Source organism: Notechis scutatus, chromosome 2 (assembly GCF_049901735.1).
Source record: "Notechis scutatus isolate UNSWTSFEM ecotype Mainland chromosome 2, rNotScu1.2, whole genome shotgun sequence".
Taxonomy (NCBI): domain Eukaryota; kingdom Metazoa; phylum Chordata; class Lepidosauria; order Squamata; family Elapidae; genus Notechis; species Notechis scutatus.
In genome coordinates, this window is record NC_142010.1 from 242,164,905 (window position 1) to 242,182,515 (window position 17,611).

At 37.7% G+C, this 17,611-nt stretch overlaps 1 protein-coding gene across 2 annotated transcripts; it reads left to right on the forward strand.

The window, feature by feature from the left end:
• The first annotated feature begins 6,529 nt into the window (after window positions 1-6,529).
• On the forward strand, window positions 6,530-17,256 carry ESM1 (endothelial cell specific molecule 1). Of its 2 annotated transcripts, XM_026687394.2 has the most exons (4): window positions 6,552-6,679; window positions 6,928-7,599; window positions 14,161-14,316; window positions 15,893-17,256. In XM_026687394.2, the coding sequence occupies exons 2-4, from the start codon at window positions 7,299-7,301 to the stop codon at window positions 15,991-15,993; spliced, it is 558 nt and encodes a 185-aa protein (XP_026543179.2). In that variant the 5' UTR covers window positions 6,552-6,679; window positions 6,928-7,298; the 3' UTR covers window positions 15,994-17,256. The 2 variants fall into 2 exon arrangements, with proteins under 2 accessions (XP_087814554.1, XP_026543179.2); XM_087958428.1 differs by having other exon boundaries at window positions 6,530-7,599.
• The last annotated feature ends 355 nt before the right edge of the window (window positions 17,257-17,611 follow it).

Below are 17,611 nucleotides of genomic sequence, written 5' to 3' on the forward strand. Positions count from 1 at the left end.
AAAGTTTTTCGCTAAATTAGACCTAGCGCAGGCGTATCAACAATTGCCTGTAGATCCGGCCACCGCGGAGGCGCAAACTATAGTCACGCATAGGGCGCATTTAAATGCAACCGGCTCCAGTTTGGGGTGAGCGTCGCTCCAGGAATCTTTCAGAGCTTAATGGAAAGGCTGTTACAAGGAATAAGAGGGGTCGTACCATATTTCGACGATGTACTCATCGCTGCCCCTAACAGAGACATTCTAGAAAAATGACTCGAATGGTCTTACAAAGGTTCCAAAACGCCGGCCTCAAAGTAAAAAAAAAATAAATGCCAGTTATGTACCGAAAGGGTAGAGTTTTTGGGATACCTCCTGGACAATCAAGGAATCCATCCCACTGAGGACAAATTAAAGGCAATTAAGAAGGCCCCACTCCAAGGAACAAGGCAGATCTACAGGCGTTCCTTGGACTTATCAATTTTTATAACGTCTTTTTACCCAATAAAGCAATGGTAGCTGAACCATTACATAGACACTTAGACAAAAAAGCAACATGGGTTTGGGGACAACGTGAACAATACGCTTTCCAACAAGTAAAGAAATTGCTAACTTCTGATTCTGTACTTATGCAGTACAATGAAACTCTGCTGTTAACTATTACTTGTGACGCCTCACCTTTTGGGGTTGGAGCAATCCTGGCCCACGTCTTACCGAACGGAGCAGAAGCTCCCGTCGCGCTTTTTTCGCGAACCTTAGCTAAAGCTGAAAGAAATTATAGTCAGCTGGATAAAGAAGCTTTAGCTATTGTGGCTGCAGTTAAACGATTTCATGAATATGTGTATGGGCGTGCGTTTACAATAATTACTGATCATAAACCACTACTGGGGATTATTGCGGGTAATAAACCAACCCCGTATATATTGTCCCCCAGAATGACTCGCTGGTCTGAATTCTTGGTGGCGCACAACTACACCTTGCAACACCGCCGGGAAATCAATTCTCCACGCTGATGCATTGAGCAGAACACCGCTCCCAGAATCGGTTGAAGATCCAGCCCCAACCATCACAACGCTACAAATTGAGACTCTACACGCGCCGCCATTGACGGTGAGAGACATTGCCCTCGAAACAAAACGAGATCCGGTCCTGCAACACATCCTACGCTAGGTTGAACATGGTTGGCCAACAGAACAACTATCACCTGAATGGGCGCCTTTCAAAGCCCGCCAAACCGAACTGTTTTCCCAAAAGGGCTGCATCTTGTGGGCGATAGAGTTGTAATCCCGGGCAAACTGCAACGAACTGTTTTAGCGGTATTGCACGACGGACATCCGGGCATCATGCGGATGAAAGCACTCGCACGGAGCTACGCCTGGTGGCCGGGAATTGACAAAAGAATCGAGGCCTGGGTCGCTACTTGTCATCGTTGCCAGGACGTCAGCAACGCCCCACCTAAAGCAAGCCCAACCGAATGGGAAACTCCGAGGAGACCATGGTCCCGTATTCATATTGACTTTGCGGGGCCTACAAAAGGGCACACTTTCCTTTTTTTTTTTTTAAACAAGTTTTATTGATTTTCAAAACACACAAGTCATCATTATCCATTACATGTTTAAACCTTTTTCCATTATAAATTTAACAAGTCAGATAAACTATAATTCTGTTTTAAACCATTTCCATATAAACATACAAAAACCTCTTATCCAATTTCCTTTATTTCTCTTCACTCTTATTCAACTTTATTATTATTATTTCATCTACTTCTTTCTGACTTAGTTACCATTATTCTCATTCTATATTTCTACAAGGTTTTATTAATTTTCCCCCAAAAAAACAACATAATCACACAACACACAAAACATAAAAAGATCTTTTTGGAAAGTAACTTGGACCCAGGTATCTCTCTTTTCATGGACTTCAATTATATTCAGGCTCCTCTTACATATTATTACTTATTTTATTTACCATTCTAAGTCTTCTATATTAACTTCTCCACATATTTCACTCTTCTTGATTCTATCTTAATTAATCATCTTAATTTGAGTCATTATATTTATATCTTTTGTCCATTCTCTATTATACCTTTGTCTCATTCCTTTTAAAAAGAAAGAAATTTCTCCTGAAATCACTAATCAGAGTATGATGCCTTTCTATCTCCCCACTAAATTAATCAAATTAATCTTTAAACTACCCAATCCGATTTTGCTTGGTACATTCTAACTGAATAATACATCTAAAACAATTAAATACATAGTTAAGCAATAGATTTAAATATTAAAAACAAAATACTATAATGAAAGTTTTATAATAACATCAATACCATAATCTTAATAAACTCTTTAGTTAAAGTTTAATATTCTAAATCTCCCCTCATATTATATTTTCAAACCAATCATTATTAACATTCCAACATTTTAATCTCTTATCAACTCTCAAGCCATTTAAATTTTCTATTTCTGATACAATACTACAATATCATCTTATGTACCTTGCAAAATCTTTTTGAAGAAATTATACTTATCCTTTATCCCTAAAAATTTCTTTTTTCTCATTTAATTTCAAAACTTTGTAGCTTTTCTCCACCTTTTCCCTTTCTTTCTTCCCCAACAAACCTTTCTAGCCCCCTTATTCTAGCCTCTGCCTTACTGGCTTCCCTTCTCTGTCGTATTCCTCTTCCCTTTTGTTTACCATCCTTATATTGATTTTGCACCTTGTTTTTCCCTTTCTTAAATGTTTTTTAAATCTTAAGTCCTTTATTTCTCTTCTTTTTCCTCTTCCTTCCCTCTTGGTCGAGTTCTGAGATTTATTAAAGATGGCTTCCTCTCTTTGTTCTTCTTCTGCTGTCTTCATCTGTTGCAATGTTTGTTGATAATTAATAAGCGCCATTTCTAAAAAAAGGAAGGCTTCTTTCAAACCAGCTTTACCATTTTGTTTTGCTTGCTCATAATCTTTTCTCAGTTCCTCGATAGAAGAAGCCATTATAAATCTTTTCTTTTCTTTTCTCTTACAACAGCCAGAATATTCCAAAGGAAAAATAAGACAATCCCAAAGTTCTCAGTCAGTCCAAACCAAGACAGAGTTCCCACTCTCTCCTCCTGGGGTAGTATCAATTAAAGAAAAAGAAAGTCCAAATCTGTTTCTTAAAATCTTATTGCAATATATTTTAGTCTTTCAATCCTTAAGGCATCTCCTCCAACAAGGTCTTAGCATACAAATATTTTTTTTAGTCCTCTCTTTTCCCACTCACCGCTTAGAGCCAGTTTTCACCTAAAAAAAATAGGTTTCTTAATGTTCACTTTTATTCCATAAAAAGAGGGTAAGCTATCCTTTCAGCACCATTAAACTGCCGCTTTTTTCCTCTTCTCGAAGGTATCATTCAGAAAGTCATACTTTTCAGGAATTTTGTTAAATATGTCTTAGAGTCATAGGAACCAAGAAAAACTTTCTCCTCTCAAGCACTTTCTCCACTTCCTCCTGCGCATTCTTACCCGGCTGCCAGCTTCTTTGTGGCGGCCATTACGGATCGCCGCTGCACCGTCCTGGGAAAGGGAGGTTCTGCCGGCCGGGGGGGGTCTGCAACACCCCAAACCCTTCTCCGGATCCCCCTACCTTCTGCTGCCCCTGCAGGGCAGCCTCCAGTGCACCCGTCTGGGTCGGAGCCCCAAAAACGGCTAGCGCGGCAGGGATCGCGCAGCTTCGCAAATCCCTGCCGCCGCTGAAGCCGACAAACCGGAAACCCGGGCACACTTTCCTTATTACAGTCGACGCCTATTCAAATTGGCTCGAGATCCATCGAATGAACACAACTACAACGGACTCAGTTATCAACAAATTAAACAGGTTATTTGCCACATGGTTTTCTGGACGTTCTCGTCTCGGATAACGACCCACAGTTCACAGCATTACCATTTGAACAATATCTTGCTGACCGGGGCATCCGCCATCCACTAACCTCCCCCGCACCCTGCGGCGAACGGACGATGCAGAGCGCATGGTACAGTTTGTAAAAAAGACCCTCCACAAAATGGAATTGGCGACATCGATGAAAAAATCAATCGAATTTTATTGTTGCAGCACATCACGCCCCACAGCGTTACCAACAAAACGCCCGCCGAACTTCTCATGGGGCGGAAACTACGATCGCACCTTGACCGGCTCCACCCCCCACGCACCCAAAAAGCCTTTCGGCTCCAGCAGCAAATGCCGGGAATTTAAGGTAGGCGATTTAATCTTTGCAAAAAACTTCTCCGGCGACCCTTTATGGATACCCGCACCGTCACCCACCTCACAGGGCCTAGATCTTACCACCTGCTAACAGGCGATGGGAGGGTGTGGAACGCCACATAGACCAACTCCGTTCGAGATTACCACCCAGCACCCATGGCTCCCGGGTTCACCAACTGAGGGGGAGGAAATATCGAGGAAATTGACTTCGATATAACAGATAGCAGGCCAACGAGAAACCCTACGGCCCAGCGAAGTACCGGGAATCGAAGCAGGGAGGAGTTGAATTTCCCATGGAACGTGAACACGGGGAAACCGAACTGCGAACCCTGAAGAAACACTGATTGGTGGGGACAACCACAACGAAAGTAACACGGAATTTCCATGCAGCGAAACGGAGCTTAACAGAGATCATCCAAACGCTCCACCGGAACCGGACTTTAGGCCAAACCGGTGGAACCACGGAAATCATCCAGACAGACAGACCAAGCGGCCTGTCTATCTTGAGGATTTTGTTACAGCTCCCCTCAAACGGAGCCCAAGGGGAGGGGTGTTGTGAATCAATAAAAAGTAACTAAGCCCAAATGCAAAGCGGGTTTTGAAAGCCTGCACACCTGATTGGTCCTTAAACAACGAACAAGGATTGGTCCATAGCAAGTTCCTGATTGACCCATATTAGGACACTTCTTATTGGGTATTAGTTGAACTTGTTGCACATATTATTGGTTAATAAGGTAGCAGCCAACCCTATAAAGGGTTACTGCTGCCCATAGCCTTGCTCTGTTCTGTTCTAACTACTGTTATTAAAGAGTTGAAGTCACTGGTCAGATGTCTGGTCTCCATTATTCTCCAAACTTAACACTCACCATTGGTTGTTGCGACAGCAGCCAGCCCTATAAAAGGGCTGCTGCTGCCCAAGTATTTTGCTCTGTTCTGAAGTCACTAATAAAGAGTTGAAGTCATTGTTCGATGCCTCGTCTCCGTTCCTTGCGCCCATGCTCAGAACATAACAATCCTGTTAATCTTAGCTGGCAATTTTGGACACAAGAAGAGCAACAGATGAAATTGTGGTCATGGCAAGGAGGACTTCTAACAGTCCACATTGGCAGATGAGAGGGAATGGTGATTTTGTCTTACAAAGTTGACTACTTGCAAAAAACACTTTTGGGTTCAGTTAGACTACAAATAGAGAACATAGACTACAAATAGTGAATAGGGACAAGTCTGTCTAAGATTTGCCTGTGCTAATTTATATATACACACGAGATAAATGTGATCATTTTATTTATTTATTTATTTATTTATTTGATTTGTCAATTGTTTACAAGATAATAAGTACAAATGTATACATAGTTGTGAATATATGAAATGGGTACATATAAGAAAAATAAAAGAATAAGAGAAACAATAGGACAGGGGACGGTAGGCACGTTGGTGCGCTTATGCACGCCCCTACAGACCTCTTAGGAAAGAGGTGAGGTCAATAGTAGACAGTTATCTTATTATCTTATTATTATCTTATTATTATCTTATCATGGTTATCTTAAATAGAACCTTTCAGCCTAATAATGAATACATTTATTTAATTTGCCTGCTGACTACTGATACATTGTCCCTAAATGAACTTCGGAGTTGGCAGCCCTTCAAATAGAAGAGGCCTTCATCTGACAGATTCTTTTCTGAAAATAGGATACTTGCTGGGGTGTCCATGACATGGGCAAGGGGTTGAATAATGTTAAATGCTATTATTTTAACTATGTAGATCACATAATTCATATTGTTTCTGCTGTGCTGTTAGGATGCATGTGCACTTATTGTGATTTGCTTTTGATTCCTCTAGATACATCACCCTATTCCTCATCTGTATCTCCTGCTTTGTCCATATCATGATTATGCTCACAGCTCCTTGAAATACCTTGCAATTAACAACTTGAAAATATGTAAACTGCTGGTTGGAAATCACTGAGGACTCACTGCTTGAGCAATTTCTTTTTGAGAATAGCATGCGTTTTATTGAAGCCCTTTCTTGAATTGTCTTTGACAGCTTAAATGGAATCTCGGGTACCTCCTCCCATGAAAATCTGCTACCATAAAGTTGGAAGGCAGGAAATTTATTGAAGGAAGGGCCATTTAGATTTTTTCCAGCCTAATCAAAATAAATATCCATAGATTGTATGAAAAGTGCTAATCATTTAAACGATGCTACAATGATAACTATCTGAACTATGGAAAGATGAAACCACAGGTCCCTGACATCTCTCCTCTCTTTGTTGTCTTTGGCATTGGTCTCTGAGTGCAATCTACCTATCTAAATATTGACAGGGTCATTCTTTTTTGTTTCAAAACATACTTTTCTCTGGCTTTTAAAGTCATGCTGCCAAACTTTAAAGCAGTTTTCTCTATCCTGCTGCTCTTGTTAGCTGGCTGAGGGATTATGAAAGTGGGATTTCAACACATTTGGAGGTACCAAGTTGAGGTAGGACTACTTTAAAGTAACAATCTATTGTCTTACTGCTGCAGTTGAGAAAAAGGATAGAGACAGAAGCTACAGGGTTAGATATATGATCTCTCTTCCTGATGCTTGGTGTTCCTTTTGTGCAAAAAGTTTGTAAAGATTTGCAGAGATACAGAACCAATGTGAGAACAACACTTGTCCTGAGAGAAGGTATGTAACCTACTCGTTTTTTCCCCACCCTCTTTTACTCCTATGCACTTTTCTGGCAGACATCCTTGAGCATTTGAGACGGATGTGAGAGAATTTCAGTCCTCACTGGAAAACAAGCCAACTAAACATAACAGATTACATCAGCTCAGGCTTTTCAATTCCTGGATGGTAGCAGTGTGCTAATCCAAACTTCATCCTGGATTTCGCAAAGTAAAACAAGGGAGGCTGGCAAGAGCACAGATTGAGGAAACTGACGACGGCAGGCCTTGTGGGCAAGAGGCTGTATAAAGCTCCAAAATTTGTAAGCTGATCTTCAGAACTTTCATATTGGGTTCTTCGCTCCTGTATCCCTGAACAGAAGACATCTGACTGAATTTTTGCAACCTGTCATTGCGGACAGTGTAATTGGGCTTTCATCACACCAGGAGCCATGGCTAGTTTTCTGGTGCTCACTCTACTTCTGGTACCCATGAATGTCAGAGCTACCTGGAGCGCCAAGTATGCAGTAGATTGCCCAGAGTCCTGCGACAGCAGTGAATGTAAAAATCCACAGCATTGTAAGCGGACTGTGTTGGACGACTGTGGCTGTTGTAGGGTTTGTGCTGCAGCTCTGGGAGAAACTTGCTACCGGACAGTTGCAGGAATGGATGGTGTCAAATGTGGGCCTGGACTGAAGTGCCAATTTTTTTCTGAAGAAGATGATTTTGGAGATGAGTTTGGTATCTGCAAAGGTAAAGAATGGTCATTGGATAACATTATCTATCATGACAATTAATGGTCAATGTATAGCTATTGGAAATTGCTCCAAAATATATCTGTTGCTCGTGTGTGTGTGTGTGTGTGTGTGTGTAAAATATATTTTGTAGGATAATTAACCCATGATTGAAAAAGATAGTTATTGATGGTATTCATATACCTAGCACAGGTATCTTCATTTTACCAGAGGCTATAAAATGGTTCAGAATTTCTCTACTTAGCAGACTGGAAAATAATTGCCTAAAGTACCCAAGAAGTTGAGCATTTAATCCTAATTCTACTGGCACGCTATTACCCATGGGGAAACAATATGCAGATATTATTTGAGAAACTTATAAAAGTATTTCAAAAGTGCTTAGGTCAATATTCTTTCCCGGAGAAATATAATGTATTGTTATATGTGCTGCAATGAAGAGAACAACACCTGCATTTTATAAGATGGATATAAGCTTTAGAAGGAAAGCATAGATATGGTGATACACTCTGGTTTCTCTTCAGATTGTATAAATCTTTCACCTACATATTATGTAAAAAGCAGAAGTAGAATTCTAGAGTTAAGCTGCAGAAGGAGGATTCCATTTTTTTGATGCTGCCATGTTAAAAAAGGCATCCTGCACATTGTACACAAGTATGCCATGTAGACAACTCTGTACTTTCTTCTTTCAACTGAAATAATTTTGTATACAGTCTCTTTCTTTCTTTCTTTCTTTCTTTCTTTCTTTCTTTCTTTCTTTCTTTCTTTCTTTCTTTCTTTCTTTCTTTCTTTCTTTCTTTCTTTCTTTCTTTCTTTCTTTCTTTCTTTCTTTTCCAAGTTAAAATAGGCTGCAATCTAAGGTGTCTTTGGTGACATACCACAAATAGCTTTGAACCCTTTAAAAGACAAGTGTAGGTCCAGATATATGGGACCTCAAAATAGCTGAAGACCATCTTAAGAACATTAAGAAGTTTCTGCTGAGTTTCAGTGAGATCGAAATGGTCCAGTTAATTTGGAGCAAGGCTAACAAACTAGCAAAGAAACCTGTACAGAAGTCAGAAGGAGTCGGGTCATTTCTTTTTTTGTTAGTATAAATTAAGTGTCTATATAGCTGTAGGAATCTGTTAATAAGTGAATATAGCCTCTTTTGGATTACTTGAGGCTATAATCTTGCAAACGGTTGTTGGAGAATATCTTCTAGGTGATTATGTTCAATTTTCCTTCAAATTTGCAATTCTTACTTCGGAGTAAACTTCTTGGTAGTTTTATAGAAAGCATATTTCTGGAAACAGGCTTCTTGAGTGAATAGATTACATATTTACATGTTGAAGTGGTGTACTGTGAGTGAAGTGGTTTTTGTAGCTTTTAAGAAAGGAGAAGATAAGCTAAATATTCTGACAAAATAAATAGTTCCAAATTATTCCAGATATAACTTCAGTGACATCATTTAGTTACAAATAGCAATAAAACTCTACACTGCACACTGTTCTTACTTTTTCTGATGTTCATTTGAGTGTGTCCTACTGCATTCAATGCAGTTTACTCCCAGGTAAGTATCTGCCGACTTTCAACACTGAAGTCCAAACACAGTTATTGAATAATTATTTTCTTCAGTAATTAGTTTGATCATCAATCTATTTTGGTGACTTTGAACACTTTTCTTTTAAAGTGTTCAAAGCATCTGTGGTAAAAGAAACAAGAAACACCTTAGACTGCTGGTCTATTTTAACTTGGGAAAGAAAGAAAGAAAGAAAGAAAGAAAGAAAGAAAGAAAGAAAGAAAGAAAGAAAGAAAGAAAGAAAGAAAGAAAGAAAGAAAGATGGATGGATTATTTTGGTATTTACATAGAAGGTAAATTAAGAATGTAGCTTTAAGAGTAGACCCTAAAACATGCACACACGCACGCATGCACACACACACACACAAACACATACACGGGGTGGGGGGACCCCTTCTTACAAAAGCAAACTAAATACAGATAGAGCATGGCAGGTGCCCACTGGGTACTGAATCTCAGAGGCTTCTAACTCTGAACAGCAACCTCTGAACCCACATTTGTTCTTCAATAAATAAACAAGGCTACCAAGAAGATTTTAAACTCCCACTAGAAGATTAATAATGTTGATAAACTCCCCTTCTCCTTTAAAATATGCTGGGAGATAATGAGGATCCTTCAGATTCAAGGTTCTAAAGTCTTCTAAAATATACTGTAGTCATTTGAATGTCTTTACAGAGATTTTCTTGACTGTTAAGAAGAATTTATGTAACTATCAGGTCACTGCCAATAGGAAGTAAGAGAATGAGATGCTTCTGTTATCCAAAATAAACATTCTGAACATTCTTTCTCTCTCCTCTTTCCTCTGACAGAATATAATTTTCTATCTACTGTCTAAATTGATAAATCCAGTTCAGTCTTAATTAATTTATTTATTTACATAACCTGTAAATAGGTTATTAAGTCTTGCAAACATGGGAGTTTCTCCATATGTCCTTCTTTTTTTTTTTTTTTTTAAACAAGTTTTATTAATTTTTAAAACACACAAATTGTCATTATTCATTACATGTTTAAACCTTTTTTTCATTGTCAATTTAACAAGTCAGATAAATTATAATTCTGTTTTAAACCATTTCCATACAACATACCAAAACCTCTTATTCAATTTCTCTTTACTTCTCTTTACTCTTATTCAATATCATTGTTATTATTTCATCTGTTTCTTTCTGACTTAGTTACCATTATTCTCAATCTATATTTCTACAATTTTTAACTAATTCTCCCCCCAAAAAGACATATACACACAACACACAAAACATAAAAATCTTTTTGGAAAGTAACTTGGACCCAGGTGTCTCTCTTCATGGACTTCAATTATATTCATGCTCATCTTACATATCATTACTTATTTTATTTACCATTCTAAGCCTTCTATATTAACTTCCCCACATATTTCACACTTCTTACTTCTATCTTAATTAATCATCTTAATTTGAATCATTATATTTATATCTTTGTCCATTTTTATCATCCCTTTGTCTCATTCCTTATAAAAAAAAAAGAAAATAAGTTTCTCCTTCTTAAGTCCTTAAGTCCTTTAATTTTCTTCTTTCTCTTCTTTTCTTTTCTTTCTCTCTTCCTTCTTTCTGGATCAAGTTCTGAGATTCATTAAAGATGGCTCCTTTCTTTCTTTCTTGTTCCTCTGCTGTCTTCATCTGTTGTAATGTTTGTTGATAATTAATAAGCGCCATTTCTAAGAAAAGAAAGCTTCTTCCACACCATCTTTACCATTTTTTTTGCTTGTTCATATTCTTTTCTTAGTTCCTCAACAAAAAGAGCCATTATAAATCTTTTCTTTTCTTTTCCCTTCTTTCTTCTTACAACAACCAGAATATTCAAAAGAAAATAAAAAAAATAAAACAATCCCAAAGTTATCAGTCAGTCCAAACCAAGGCAGAATTCTCACTTTCTCCTTCTGGGGCAATATCAATCCAAGAGAAAGAAAGTCCAAATCTGTTTAAAATCTTATTGCAATATATTCTAGTCTTCAAATCCTTAAGGCATCTGCTCCAACAAATCTTAGCATACAAATGTTTTCTTTTTAATCCTCTCTCTTCCCTCATCCTAAACCATTTCCCTAAAATCTTATATCTCTGGAAAGGGACTTCCTTTCCCCTTCCGCCCTTTTCCTCTTCTGGCGGTCAAGCCTTTTCAGGTTTCTGGCCAGGAGCCCTTTCTCCTCTCACCTTTCTCCCTCCTCCTCTCTTCCCCTGCCCTTCTTTGTGCCCACCCTGCCTGGGAAGGTTCCGCCAGGGCCCCCAACTTCCGGCCCCCACCCCCTGCCTCGCCGCTGGCCCCCATCCCTGCCCATATGTCCTTCTTGTATTAGTAACAAAAAAAAAAAAAAAGATTTCTGTTATTCAAATAATCATTTTGGTCATATAAGATGTAAGCTTGCACTGTAAACAGATACACGTATAAATCTGCTTTAAAGTATAACAGGTTTTGTATATTTTTTTACAAGTTTCCAACTTCAAAATACCACTGTTGATGATGGTGATAGTATATCTTGCTTTGCTGCTTATATTATAACCTAAAAGCTGGTTAATATGTCATGTACTGCTGTGTATTAAAGCAATTAACACTTCTCTACAACTAGATTGAATTTGCATGTTGGAAAAGGCCCATGCATGTTGCAGCCATTAAACTTTTGCTCCATCTTGATTCAAATGTCAATTTTAGATGTTGATTCAAATCTCAATTCAAGAAGAATGCTTTTGAGAGTCAGCCTAAATATCTGACAAGGCTGTTAAAATAGTTAGAATGTTAGAATAGAATAGAGCTGGAAGAGACCTTGGAGATGATCTAGTCCAGCCTCCTGCTCAAGCAGGAGAACCTATACTATTTCAGATAAATGGCTGCCTAATTTCTTCTTAACTCCCAATGATGGAGCGCCCATGATTTCTGAAGGCTAATAAAAATAATAATGAATGAATGAACAATGACTAATAATAATAAAACCAAATAACTGGTTTTTTTTAAAAAAGATACAGTATTGAGCAAGGTCTAGGATAACTTAATTTTACTAGAACAAAATCAACAAAACCATGGCTAGTAGTAACAATAGGATTGTCAGGTTTGAGCTCCAAAAAGTTATGTGATCACTAGATGGGAGCAAAGAGACCTAGAAAATAAACTAATTGCTACCTCCAGTGGCTGTATTTATTTCTGCATTCGAGATAACCATTGAAGGTAAGAAGGAAAGGCCAGGGTTAATCATTACTTTTCAGGCATGCTCTCTAGCCTTGAGGAGAAAAAACACCTCACACTCCTACAATAATGTTAATCTGTTAGAAGAAAAGGTGAAGTTCTAGAAGGCCATATCAAACTTCTAGAATCAACTAAATGGGGATGACAGCCATTTTTGTAATATGTACACTTTGGATCATGAGATAGGGCAGAAAGTTCTGTCTTTCTTACATTCCAAAGTCAAGATGCAGCATAGTCAAATTTAGCTGAATTAATAATACATAATAATACATTAGATAAGGAATAATTTGTCAAGACTTTCCCAATTCCCTTAGTCGGAATCATATTTATTTGGCTGATTTTTTAATTTTTTTTAAAATTGCTCTCAAAATTATTGCAATATTTTTTGTTTTAAACATTTAAAAATGAATAGCACAGGCATCCATTGGACCCATGAGGGTGGGGAGAGAATGTCAACATGGCAACCATGAGCCTCTCCCCTCTTTTAATGTGTGTCATGACACAGATGCCCCTATAGCAAGTATCATTGTTAAAGAGACACTACCCCTTATTTTTGTGTTAGCTAAACATTATAGAAACTCCCTTGGTGGTATCAACAGTTTAAAACCATGAAAAAAGCTGTCTTTTTTAACTCAAGGGTGATAGATACTTCCTTGTAGAGGTTTTAAGGAAGAGGCTGCTTAGAGATGAGGAAAGATTGCTATAGCCACAGATTTTGGCATCATGGAAAAATTGGATTAAATGACACTCAACCCCTTCCAGCTCATTGTAGGGAAGCATGTATCTTTTTTGAAGATGATATACACATGAACATGCCATATGAAAACAAGGAATATGTTTATTGTCTCAAACTTCATTTATTTTTCCCTGCTATTTCAATATTAATACAGTCCCAAGTCCAGTGGGATTGTTCTAACATCACTCTGTGCAAACAAACCTTCAAATGAAAAGAAAATATAGAGAAATAATGTGGGTAATAACACTAGTCTTTGTACTGATTGATGTGAGCCATTTTTATACCTAGCCAACTTTATCTACTCCTCCTAAATTTGTATTTTAAAAAGCTGAAATATGGGATTAACCTCCTGGATTTGAAAAATAATATACAGTTGAAAAGAACATATTCATAGAATTTTTCAAGAAACAAAGATAATTTATTTGCAATCTTGGAAATGTAGGAAGATAAATATATAAGCATTGCTATAATGAATTTTCATGTTATGATATGATGAAAACCTTAAACAAGCCTTCCTCATTTGGCATTCTCCGCTTGTGTTGGAACACAACTCTCATAATTCCTAGGAAGACTGGTCCCTAGGAGTTCAAGGAATTGCAATCCAGTATTTCTTACAAAACACTCTTTTAAGGGAAAGAGATTTTAAATGAAGACATTTTATAGTACTATCCAAGGATACTGTTGAATCTACTGAGGTTTACTAAATAAACTGAAAATAAAAATAATTGTGAAATAATAGATTACTTTGTAAAAATTGTGTATGTTTGGGATTGCGAATCTTCTGCATATTTGTTAAAGGAAATAAAGGAAACTCTCTGTGATTTAATTCCATGGTATACATGTCTATTCAGTAAAATTCAAAGACAGCAGAGGCAAGTATATTTAGAGTTGCATTCATAACATTCTACTTAATTGTTTAATTATCAAATTTGCATGCTGCTGAATCTTTCAGGCTCATAGTGGCTTGCAAAATACTGATGTCAAACAAAATGCTTCTGCAATATAACAAAAGGTTAAATCACAATAATATGTCTATTGTTTTCTAATCTTTTATCTTGCAGAGTGTCCTTATGGTACTTATGGGTTGGATTGTCTAAGAACCTGCAGCTGTCCAACTGGCATATGTGACAGAGTAACTGGGAAGTGTGTAAAGTTTTCTTTTTTCCAATTGGCTGCATCAAAACCCCCCTACCAACGGAAATTAATGCCACCTGCAGGTAAACCTAATTGCATACATTTCTTAAGGGTATAAAACAGGGGTGTCAAACTCAAGGCCTGCGGTCCAGATCCGGTTCATAATGTGGTCAGATCCAGCCCGCAGGGCTGTCCTGGTCTACCCAGTGTGAAGAGGAAAGATCAGGCCAGCATGGCTTCAGCCTGGTCTACCCAATAGGAAGAGGAATCATGCCAGGACTTTGGGGAGTGGCAGCAAACTGGCCACGCCCACCCAGTCGGCCACACCCATCCCCCCCCGAGGTCAACCACAGCCCTGCTGTGGCCCTCAATGAAATTGAGTTTGACACCCTGGTATAAAGCATTAGAAGATTTTTCCATGCCAAGAGTATTCTCATTCACAAATTGTATTGAATTAATTGAGTTGTGTATCACAGTTGTATTATATGTACTCCAGAGAACCTCCTGGAAGATAACAAACCCCTGATGCTTTGCTTCAAGAAATATTTGACCCCAGTAATTATTTATTGGCTCAGAATTCAATAAATGCACACAGAGAAGACTGTTGAGGCATGGTACATTAGTAATACTGCTGTTGTAATCAAAGAATGATTATTACTTCCCTTATCATTCTCCTGACCTCCCAACTCCTGTTGTGCTGCCTCATTGTGGCAGCAGGATATTTCTAGGAGGATGAGCAAAGAATGCTGGAGCATATGCCAAAAGCATATATACCCAGCAGGGTCACCCAAGATGTTAAGGCTGTCATATTTGCCCTGCTAAATCTATATTGGCAGCAGTGATTTAAGAAGATGATGGAGGCAAAGGCATAAAATCATACTCTGTGGGAGGAGGCATAAGTAAACCAGTTCTATATTTTCACCAAGATAAACATATAGATAGAAACTCTTAAGAGTCAACAATGATTTGATGGCACATAATCGATTAAAAATGTTTGATTATCTTAATTAAAGGCTTTATTGAAGCACTGAGCATTGTGTTTGAATATTAATATTTTGATTCTTATGGAAAACTTGGGAGATTTATATCGGTACAAATTTGTTCTATAAAAATATTCCCATTCCCATTTCTCTTGAACGTTATCCCTGAAATTACATGAGCATGTGTAAAATCAAATTCTTGTGATTCAGTTCATAAGATCATCACTAAAGGGTTTAAAGCAGGGATCCCAAACCATGGTCTATTGACCAGCACCGGGCTGTGGCATGCCAGCAACCAGGCTGCACAAAAAAGCAAAGCCCATCCACGGGATGCAGGCAACATGCAAAACCATGCCCCTGCGGTCCACAAAAAAACCCTTTCTCCATGGAACCAGTCTCTGTTGCTGAAAAGGTTGGGGGCCACTTATTAAAAGATTTCCCTGTGTGGTTGAGACTGATTCAAGGGTATGGTGCTCATCTCTAATTATTAGCCTAGGGAGTCGATATTTGTGAGAGACGCTTCCATTCATCATGTGGCCAGCATGAAAGATTATCATAATGTGTTGAGAATGGACATGATATTTAAAGTTCTTGATTCACACAAAAAGTTAGTTAAAAATCCACGTCTTGATTTTTTTAAAAAAACTAACCCCCATTTTTTTCTCATTTAAACTTTCAGAGAATGACCTGGGATCTGGCAATGGTAATTCCGTAGAAGAGGATTTTGTGAAGGAGAAAGACATCCACTCTCCAGTCATGAAATGGCTAAATCCTCGCTGATATTAGCCTATGTGGGTTAGATTTCTAACCCATGCTTTCTTCTAATAGTGAATGTCCCACAAACCACTTTAAAACAGTAGATCTCTTGCAGAGGAAATGGTAATATTTTAAAAAAGAAGATCCAGTTTATGTATCTTTGGGAAAAGATTGAATTTCAGTAAAAACTGTGTACAGTGTACATGATTTTTAGAATATCTTCTGAATACTAAATGTATCATGAATCCTTGAATGTAAAATATAGTTGGAACTTGCATATTGCTGGAGCTTACATTTATATTGAAACACATGTATATATCTTATTTTTTAACATTCTCAATTCTATACGTCCTGCACAAATTTTTTATTCATCAAAGAACTGAAAATGTATGGGGGATAAAAATTAGTATATGTATTGTCTAGACTGAAATCCTAATTCCAGCAGTAGAATAACAATAGGTAATAGCTGCTGAATATGGAACCAGCCTTAATTCTGAATCCTATATATGTTATTTGCCAGCAAGTCCAATAAATACAGTAGGATTTTCTTTTCTATTAAGCATTGAGAGAATTTACTTTATGGCCACAGTCTTATTCAGAGCTAAACAACTTTTTTACTGTTACCAATTAGCTTTACCCACATTCAGTTTTTCTGACTCAGATACAGATAGGTCTCCCGTTCATCTCCGGGTTACTACTTTAGCACTGCTAACCTCAAAGATTAGTTTTCTTCTGTTGAAATAAAAAAGATGGTAAAATCTTTAGGGATGACTGGTCTTAACAATGACCTTCGTTATGGGTAACTTATTTGTGAACATTAAATGGTGAAACTCAGTATCTTAGAATGTATTTATCGGGGTTAAATTCATTATTCCCTTTTGCAGAAAATTTAGTCTGGCTTGAATTGTGCTGGCTTGAATTGTAAAGCTAAATTGTGTATCTGAAAGTTGCAGCTCAAAATAAGAGTGCCAATACAATCAACATTACAGAAGTGCAAACACTTGCTCTCTAACTTAATGGATCATTCGAAGGCAAATATGATTTGAGGCTCCTTCAGGAATTCTGAGTTGCATAAAAAGGAGAAAGTTGCTTGTGTGGTTTGGTGGGCAGGATGAAAGAGTTTATTTAAATAGTGTTGTGAATATTTGCATGAGTATAACTCTTTCATTTTTTGCTTTGCCAAATATGATGTTGTGTAACTAACTTACTGTTATTACAATATAAGATTGCATTTCTATAGTTGTTACTGTTAATGTAATTAATCTTTAATAAAATGGATAAAGTCTACTGCTTCCACATTCTGAGTTCTGTCCAGGTTTAGTTTAATTCTTTTAAATTAGTTTCATTCAACATACATACAGTTTAACCTTGGGTATGCAAACTTTTTCCTTCATTCTGATATTTTTTGCACCAAAGGCAAATATATAGTTCAGGCGGGGCTATCAGGCATCCAGTAAAAGGAAGGCATATTTTCCTTTTTGTCCTTCTGTCCTCCGTCCAGCAGGCATAGCCTTAAAGTCAAACACTGTGTCTTCTGTATAGTGTGGGGTGGGCTTGGACTATTTTCACAACAACAGTCATTCACACTTACATGTATTATGATCTTGTAAATTGTCTGCTTCTTTTTTTCTTTTGTCCTTCC